This window comes from Carassius gibelio, chromosome A23 (assembly GCF_023724105.1).
Source record: "Carassius gibelio isolate Cgi1373 ecotype wild population from Czech Republic chromosome A23, carGib1.2-hapl.c, whole genome shotgun sequence".
Classification (NCBI taxonomy): domain Eukaryota; kingdom Metazoa; phylum Chordata; class Actinopteri; order Cypriniformes; family Cyprinidae; genus Carassius; species Carassius gibelio.
The window spans coordinates 19278029-19287689 of record NC_068393.1 but is presented as its reverse complement, the minus strand read 5'-3'; the positions used below and the strand labels follow the sequence as shown (position 1 = coordinate 19287689).

At 39.5% G+C, this 9661-nt stretch overlaps 1 protein-coding gene across 5 annotated transcripts in view; it reads right to left on the bottom strand.

Annotated features, from left to right (window-relative positions):
- Positions 1-1558: 1558 nt before the first annotated feature.
- Positions 1559-9661, bottom strand: part of LOC127944598 (SLAM family member 5) — a 155854-nt gene continuing 147751 nt past the window's right edge. For 2 of the 5 annotated variants that reach the window (XM_052540642.1, XM_052540640.1), the window contains exons 2-6: positions 7316-7500; positions 5701-6027; positions 4128-4166; positions 3717-3977; positions 1559-3599 (exon numbers count right to left, since the gene is read on the bottom strand). In XM_052540642.1, coding sequence (XP_052396602.1) covers positions 3460-3599; positions 3717-3977; positions 4128-4166; positions 5701-6027; positions 7316-7352 — 804 coding nt within the window. In that variant the 5' untranslated portion in view covers positions 7353-7500 and the 3' untranslated portion in view covers positions 1559-3459. Of the gene's footprint in view, positions 3600-3716; positions 3978-4127; positions 4167-5700; positions 6028-7315; positions 8010-9661 lie in introns of those variants that run through there. The other 3 variants (XM_052540643.1, XM_052540644.1, XM_052540645.1) reach the window with 3 other exon arrangements.

Genomic DNA, 9661 nt, shown 5'->3' with positions numbered 1-9661 from the left:
AATAAAAACAGGCTCCGAAGTCCCGATCTGAATCAACCGAGACGCAAACAGGCTCCGAAGAGCCGATCTGCATCAACAGAGTCGCGAACAGACTCCGAAGTCCCGCTCTGAATCAACCGAGTCGCGAACAGACTCCGAAGTGCCGATCTGAATAAACCGAGTAGCGAACATGCTCCGAAGTCCCGCTCTGAATCAACAGAGTCGCGAACAGGCTCCGAAGTGCCGATCTGAATCAACCGAGTCGCGAACAGGCTCCGAAGTGCCGATCTGAATCAACCGAGTCGCGAACAGGCTCCGAAGTGCCAATCTGAATCAACCGAGTCGCGAACAGACTCCGAAGTGCCGATCTGAATCAACCGAGTCGCGAACAGGCTCCGAAGTGCCGATCTGAATCAACCGAGTCGCGAACAGACTCCGAAGTGCCGATCTGAATCAACCGAGTCGCGAACAGACTCCGAAGTGCCGATCTGAATCAACCGAGTCGCGAACAGGCTCCGAAGTGACGATCTGAATCAACCGAGTCGCGAACAGACTCCGAAGTGCCGATCTGAATCAACAGAGTCGCGAACAGGCTCCGAAGTGCCGATCTGAATCAACCGAGTCGCGAACAGGCTCCGAAGTGCCGATCTGAATCAACCGAGTCGCGAACAGACTCCGAAGTGCCGATCTGAATCAACCGAGTCGCGAACAGGCTCCGAAGTGCCGATCTGAATCAACCGAGTCGCGAACAGGCTCCGAAGTGCCGATCTGAATCAACCGAGTCGCGAACAGGCTCCGAAGTGCCGATCTGAATCAACCGAGTCGCGAACAGGCTCCGAAGTGCCGATCTGAATCAACCGAGTCGCGAACAGGCTCCGAAGTGCCGATCTGAATCAACAGAGTCGCGAACAGGCTCCGAAGTCCCGATCTGAATAAACCGAGTCACAAACAGGCTCCAAAGTGCCGCCCAACATACATGGAAAAACAAAGCACTGTTTCAAAATGTGTGTTTTCTGCATGAGTGTGTTTAATGTGCATTATAGAACAAAATGGCAAGCATCGTCAAGTATTTTACATTATTTGACTCATTAATTGAATAAAATATAAAATCTTGAGGGAAGCGGCGGGGAATTCATGTTTATTAGTCAGGTTTTGTGTTCACAAATAAACCACTCTATTCCCAGAGAAAGGCAGAACTGAAAACTTAAATAAAATGTGTTTCTTGAGCTGAGATTGATTCAGAGGATTTTCTATTATATATATATATGTGTGTGTGTGTGTGTGTGTGTGTGTGTGTGAGTACATGTATATACTATTATACATAGAATTTAATAAATCTATTATATCTCATATGTTATTGTACCGTTGTACTCACTTTTCATATTATTCACTTTACTTTAAGTTGTACTACATATACTTTTTAATATAACATATCACTTTTACTATATTTCTACTGTGCACTGTATCAGTGGATATTTTCATTTTCACTGGATCCATAGCCTCATCAGTTACATGTGTTATTATTTGTTGTATTCTTAGGCTAAAGTGCTATCAAAATGAAAAGCAGACTTCAAGTGTGTGATTTGTATTTACTTGTTTTATTAAATTTTCTCAACGATAGTAAATTATTAGTGTTTAAAGATGTATTATTTAGGTTTCATCCCAGTGCTTCAAAGGGAATGGGTTGTGTTCCGACCACTGATCTATATATATAACAGATCAGTGATTCTGACCTGAGACACAAGAAAGAGAGATAAAAAGAAAGAAAAATGTTGCAATTGAACACAGAGAAAGCAATAAAACAACTACATATCATGTAATTTACATTCAAATTACATTACATGAATATGTCACAGTTATACTAAATTACGAAAAAAAATATACGAAAAAATCAACGAAATCATCAAGTGAGACAAATGTGAACTTTCAATTAATAATTTTCCAAACCTTACTAAACAACTGGAGGCAAAGTTTTTTTTAATTGTTTTTTAACCTCTGAAATTGGTTGGTAAGTGAGAACGTTAATATGGTGTTTTTATTCAGTAAAAACCGCAGCTCCCCCATTTACTTTCATTTGTTTTAAGCATAGACAGTAAAAGAAATGGACACAGCGACCCCATTGGAATTCAGTTCAGACAAGTGAAGCCCAATTTTAGCGTTTTTTAGCACTTCCGTTTCTGACGCGCAGACCCAAACGAAGCTTGACGACGTCAGCAACCTGTCTGACAGATGAAAATCTTCTAGTAGCTGTGCGTGCAAACTGCCATCGTTAATCTTGCAGAGACGGTGAGCTTGAGCGGGGAGTTCTTTGTCGTGAGTGAGCAGGAGTAAGTATTCTGATTAATTATTTTGTATAGTATTTTAAAATGTAACGCCAGTACGCCATATTAAGTTAATTGCCTGCGAGCTTCTCCTCCTGTCTGTACGGTAATGCGACAGAGAGACGAGTGGTTATGACGCAATCGTTAGCCTATTTTTTACAAAAACTGTTTATACGGGGCCATAATGTAACATAGAAGGTAATGGAGCCCTTTATACATTGTCGTGTATCTTTAGAAATAAATAATGGATAAATGGAGTCTTTAAACGCCTCAGATGTAAAGTTATTCGCTGTCAAAGTGACGCCAAAATAATTGGGAGTCAATGAGAATGCTAACGCAAGTGAAGTTCTGCTAAAAGATGGCAGCCCCCACCCGACTTCAACTTCCGGTCGAGTTCCTTGCCCCCTGGTTTTAAGGCAGTCTTGCCCTCACTAACATGCGGTGGACGCACTGACGTATCGGGGCAATGGCTCAAAGCGGCCAATGAGGCGTCTAGGTATTTATATGTCTATGGTAGGGTGCGTCACAAATCACGTACTTACCGTATGCACTTTTCTATAACGTTTTGTAATGTAAAGAATGCAAGAGTTGTGCGTTCACACTGAAAATTCCAAAAAGAGAAGAGCACTTCCATACCCGGATGATGCACTTAAATAACCGTGATAAAAAATTGTGAGTGTGAAAGGTTTTTTTTTATGAAGTCATATGCACTGAACTGTTGCAACTTTTATTATGTATCGAAGGGGGGTTGAGGCTATTATAAATGACAAAATATGCATATATATAATTCATAGACTCAATTGTTGAGTCAGCCTATAAGCGCATGCGTCATTTGGGACGCAGCTGGTGATACGTTAATGCTACCAGCTAATGCATTTACAGTATATTAAAGTTTAGCCAAAACGAAAACTTTAATACATTATCAACAATAATAATAACAGTCAAACAAACGAAAAATCAATACATTCATAGATATTGTTGCATGCACTTGCAAAGGAATATACACATTTACTCTAGTTAACTTACATTATTTTACTTTTATCTCCACAGCAATAAATAAAGAATTCTGCAACCAAAAGGTGCTTCAGTCACACGTGTGAATGCAATTCACAAACCAATGTGATAGATAACACCCTGCAAACTCTTGTGCAAGTCACCATCACACAGAAGAAACAGCTCTTCTCTGAGATGAGCAGAACCTCAGATGTTCAACCAGAAGTAAAACAGTGGCGATTCCCACCAGACCAGACAGAACCAGACGAACCAGAGCCTCAGAGATGCCACAGTGATCCACACAATCTGAAAGAGACGAGACGTGTTCAGAAACATCTTCTGTGCCATTTAATGTCTTTGTGAAAACGCTGTACAGAGGTTATTGTGGCAGGAAGAGAGGTCTAAAGGTAGTATTTCTCATACCTTCCTGTGGTGGGCAGATCTCTTTCTTGTGAAGACGGACGCTCTTATTGCTCACTGGATTCACAGCCATGCATCTGTAGGTCTCTGAATCATTATAATGAAGATCTAATGATAAACTGAGGTTGATGCTGAGATCAGGATTGCTGTTCTGATTCACTATTTCACTCCCTTTATACCACGAGATAGACACGTCTCGATCATTCTTCACCGAGCAGAACACAGAGCAGAAATCCTCCGTTTCTTCTGGCTGCTTTAAACAACCTGATAGAGATTTGTTTAGTATGTTACATTTCAGTGTTAAAGTTCAGACAACCTTTATTTTGTTGCTTTACTGACTCAAAAACAAGCTTCAAGTTTAGAAGAACTCTACAGGACAAGACAGCAACAAGTGAAGGGACTCAAAAGACTCACCTGTGGACCGGTGCACAATCACAGGTACAGACACAGGTGCTTTAGGACAAGACAAAGTTTGTTTAATAGCCACATTTTGCAGAAACCATCCAATCAAACATCTCATCTACATTATTATGCTATTTGAATATTAATTATGAATATAAGAGAAAATCCACAACTATTCTCAGAAAAAAAAAGGTACAAAATCTGTCCTGTACCTTTTCAAAAGGCATACTTTTGTATCTTTTAGGTACTAATATGTACATTTAGATACTAGTATGTATCTTTAAGGTACTAACAAGGATTCAGAGAATGCTTTGTACCTTTTTTTTTATGAGACACTGATGCAATGCTACATTTCTCCAAATCTGATGAAGAAACAAACTCGAATCACCTGAGGGTGAGGACATTTTCAGCAAATATTCGGAGCGGGTTCGCGAATCATTTGAGTCAGTTTGGGAGCTCGGATCATGAATCATTTGAATCATTTGAGTCAGTTTGGGGATCGCGAATCATTTGAGTCAGTTCGGGAGTTCGGAGCGGGTCCGCGAATCATTTGAGTCAGTATGGGATCGCGAATCATTTGAGTCAGTTCGGGAGTTCGGAGCGAGTCCGCGAATCATTTGAGTCAGTATGGGGATCGCGAATCATTTGAGTCAGTTCGAGAGTTCGGAGCAGGTTCGAGAATCATGCGAAACAGTTCGGGAGTTCGGAGCATGTTTGCGAATCATTTGAGTCAGTTTGGGAGTTCGGAGAGGGTCCGCGAATCATTTGAGTCAGTATGGGGATCGCGAATCATTTGAGTCAGTTCGGGAGTTCGGAGCGGGTTCGCGAATCATTTGAGTCAGTATGGGGATCGCGAATCATTTGAGTCAGTTCGAGAGTTCGGAGCAGGTTCGAGAATCATGCGAAACAGTTCGGGAGTTCGGAGCATGTTTGCGAATCATTTGAGTCAGTTTGGGAGTTCGGAGCCGGTTCGCGAATCATTTGATTCAGTTTGGGGATCGCAAATCATTTAAGTCAGTCGTGGGAGTTCGGAACGAGTTCGCGAATCATTTGACTCAGTTTGTGGATCGCGAATCATTTGAGTCAGTTCCGGGGTTCGTAGCGGGTTCGCGGATCATTTGAGTCAGTTTGGGGATCGCGAATCATTTGAGTCAGTTCGGGAGTTCGGAGCGGGTTCGCGAATCATTTGAGTCAGTTTGGGGATCACGAATCATTTGAGTCACTTTGGGGATCGCGAATCATTTGAGTCAGTTCGGGAGTTCGGAGCGGGTTGGCGGATCATTTGAGTCAGTTTGGGGTTCGCAAATCATTTGAGTCAGTTTGGGATTTCGGAGCAGGTTCGCAAATCATTTGAGTCAGTTTGGGGATCGCGAATCATTTGAGTCAGTTCGGGAGTTCGGAGCGGGTTCGCGAATCATTTGAGTCAGTTTGGGCATCGCGAATCATTTAAGGCAGTTCGGGAGTTCGGAGCGGGTTCGCAAATCATTTGAGAATGATAATCTCTCTTATACCTTGATCTCTTGCCATTCAGCGGACAATATTAATGCATTATTTATTGTTTGTATGGGCAGCAGCTGTAACTTACCATACACATCAACTCTGATCTTCTTCTCAGAGATGTTTAACCCGTTGGTGAGAGATACTTCATAAACTCCAGAATCACTGCTACTGATATTCCTGATGGTCAATGATCCGCTCTCTTGATCCAGATGCAATCTTCCAGCAAGTTTATTTTCATAATCTGTAAAACCGTTCTCCTTATTCATCTGTGCTATACGTGTAGCAAGACTGTCACTTTTGTAAAACCATAAAGTCTCAGTGTTTTTATGTAGTTGAGTAGCTCCTGTGTGTAGAGTGAGAACATCTCCTTCCATCACGGTCTTCACCTCATCCCATCCAGCGCTCACTAGAGCTGAAACAATATTAAATGCATTAAATATGTTTGTGTCTGTGTTTGTAATGCTTGCCTTCTTTTCTTCTGAGCTCCAGAATGAAGCATACAGTAATCGTTTGAGCTGAAGGTTAAGTGAAACCTCTCACACTTCTGTTTATTTAATGCCTTCAATTCATTTGTACGTATTTCCTCTTCTGACATTATAAATCACAGTCTGACATAGCAACAGGATTGCATTCACATCTCTGTTATTACAGCTCTAATACATTACATTTAATCATTTAACAGACAACATTTATCCAAAGTAACTTATTAATGAGGAACATCACAAGCAACTTTTGGTCATAAACTAAATCATATAAAGACTTCATCCTCAACACAAGCTGTTACTCAAAGTCAGAACAATCCTAAAGTCTCATGTTTCGGTCAGAGTCCAGATGTGAGTCCTAGAGCTGGGACACAGTTTTCTTCTTCTAATAAACTGACTGAATCATCAGTATTGAGTACAACATTGACTCTTCTTCCTGTAAAGAGATGTATTCAAGTTCACTCGCCTTAAACACTTAAAGAGAGCGAAGTGAAAGGCTCATTTCCTGATCACTGATTTGTGTTTAAAATAGTAAAGTGTGCATCATTAATATCTGTTTAGTTCTTTGTGTGCATGAGTTTTCCACAGAATTGAACATTTATTTGTGTTCGACTTGTCTTAGTTTGATTGTTTGGATGCAGGTGTGAAATCTAAAGGACTTGCAGATGTGTGACTTCCTCCAGCTCTGAACCACAAAGAAAATGTCCATGACTCTTACCAGTTATTATCAGATCATAACCTTTCTGTTAAAGTGACGCATGCATAGATTTTTGTGTTTGTTTTATGATGTGTTTAATGCATCAACCAGAGATGATCTTACAGAGTTTATTCAGAGACAAAGACTTGATCAATTACTTCAAATGATTAGAAACATAGTAACGTACTCACAACATCCGTCTACTCTTATGATATTTATTGCATCAAAGATACTGAACAAAGTTTATAAACCTGCCTTTTTACATTAAAACTCAAGGTTAAGTGAGAAAGCATTTCTAGATTGACTCTACGAGACTGTCGAACGGTGATGGTTCATCATTAAAGTTTTATTAAACACGTTTACTTTAACATTACTAGTGGCATATTTTAAGAATAGAAGAATACAAACACAGTTCACTGACTAGTATCTACTGAACCAGTCTCATTGGGTCGACCAACTATAGAAAAATGAATTAACATCGATATAAAAAAAATATATATATATATGAAATTATATCTTACCTTTAAGATTGATGAAAATCAGAATGAAAAGCCACATGCTGATGAATATTTACAGGTATCTTGAGGTTGTGTGTTGTCAGTGAAGATATACTGTCTGTGTTTCATGTCCACTGTCTCTTTGTATCTTTGTTTCACCTAGTTTCCTGCTTCCTGTCTCTTCTGTGCTCTTTCTGTAGTTATTCTGCCTCCGCTCATTACTCAGATTGTGTCTCGTTATTACTCTGTTCATATGTTTCCTGTGAATTTAATCAAGTCTTGTATTTTGTGGATGTTGTCGGTGTCCTCAGTTCTTCTCTTGTGATTCCTAGTTCCAGTTATGTTCTTGAGATTGTTTGGTTCCTCTTTCTTGTTTTTTAAATTATTGTATATTTGATTAAAGTTGGATTGATCTTACTCTCCTCCCTCGTCTCTGAGTTCATCCAACATTACAGAAGACTTGACTGAAGAATGGATCCAGCGCAGGGTTAATCTACTTCGGTCTCTTGAGGTTCTCCTACAACTGAGACTTTTGGACATTCTCTGTATCTTATATCTCACTGATTCTCTCTCAAACATCTCCAATCACTGCTTCTGTGTGATGGTCAGAAGAAACTGAACTAAACAACAGTTCACAGAGACAGAGAACATGTGACAGTTTCACATCATGAAATCAGTTACACTCGCTTGCAGCTAAATAATCTTTCAGTTTATTAATTTGTTCACATTCTCTTTAAACTATGTTTGAAATAATGATATTATGTTTTTAATTTACTAAAGCTAAAACACAGTTTGCACACATTTGAGAAATTGATTTGCACGTTCCCAAATATTAGTGTTTATTGTTAAGAACTAGTATTTTCGAGCTAATATTTTAGAACTATAGAGAAAGATTAATTCACTCTTGCTGTTCTATATTTCACCACTAGATGGAGACCAATGACTGTCTTTAGTGTGTTGAGAGACCTGAGCCCTGTCTGTAAACCTTGACACATGAAGTCACTGAATCTAATGACAGTCTAAATCAGAGATGGGACCAAGTCACACATGTGCAAGTCTCAAGTAAGTCTCAAGTCTTAACCTTCAAGTCTCAAGTAAGTCCCAAGTATTTTTTTCTTGGGCAAGTCAAGTCAAGTCAAGTCACAAGCTATGTCAAGTCAAGTCCAAGTCAAGTCACCTTAATATTGTTATTTTACCTGCAGAATCTGATCTTAATAAAGTTAAAAGACAAGATATAAGTAACTGTCAGTAAATTAAAATAATTTGGATTTGCATTGTAAATACTCATGTTCAGTAAAATACATCATGGAATCAAACTAAATTGTAACTTCCTAAAATTATTTATTTTTCACTTCTGCCAACAGTGTATGAAATGTTTTACATTTTCAACATTGAGTCCATAAAACAAATAACAGCTAAACATCCAACAGACTCCTCTCTGAACACCTCTCTCTCTCAGTTTACATAAAACATTAAACTTTGTTACATTTCTCCTCTCTCTCTCTCTCTCTCTCTCTCTCTCTCTCTCACACACACACACACACTCTCTCTCTCTCTCTCTCTCTCTCTCTCTCTCTCTCTCTCTCTCTCTCTCTCTCTCAGTATAGAATATAAATATGACTTATTTTCAGTTGTTTCATATTTTTTTGTTATGTACAGTACAGACCAAAAGTTTGGACACACCTTCTCATTCAAAGAGTTTTCTTTATTTTCATGACTATGAAAATTGTAGATTCACACTGAAGGCATCAAAGGCTATTTGAGCAAGAAGGAGAGTGATGGGGTATATATATATATATATATATATATATATATATATATATATATATATATATATATATATATATATATATATTTATGTGCACTTGTCATGATTGGGTAATTGCGGCAGCTACCTTTGTTTTTCTGATTAATTGTTTTGCTCTATGAGAAAGACAAGGTAACAAAATATTCGGGGCTTATGCCCCCTTAGCCCAGCCCTAGCGCCGCCCCTGGAATGCGTTTTTTTGACGGCCTGCTAGCGGATCATTAGGGGCCGGTCACATCACGTCTTTTGCGCGCACAAGTTCGCTATTTCCAATGTAGGCGCGCGGTATGCGCGCTCATAATGGAAGGCACCGCATCGAGTTAAAAACATCTAAACTTTTCAGAATGCCGCAAGCGCACCGCGGGTCATGTGACAATAACTAACCAATCAGCTTAATCCTTTCCCGTGTCAACGTTGAAAGCTCAGCTAACATGAAGAAACAGCTGTTCATTATGGGAGGCCCTTTCAGCATAAAAACGTCCCAGCGTTACTCGTCGTAATTATATTTTTACTAGTAACAATTCAATTAAAGAGCTCTATAATTTAATTTCTACTAGTAACAA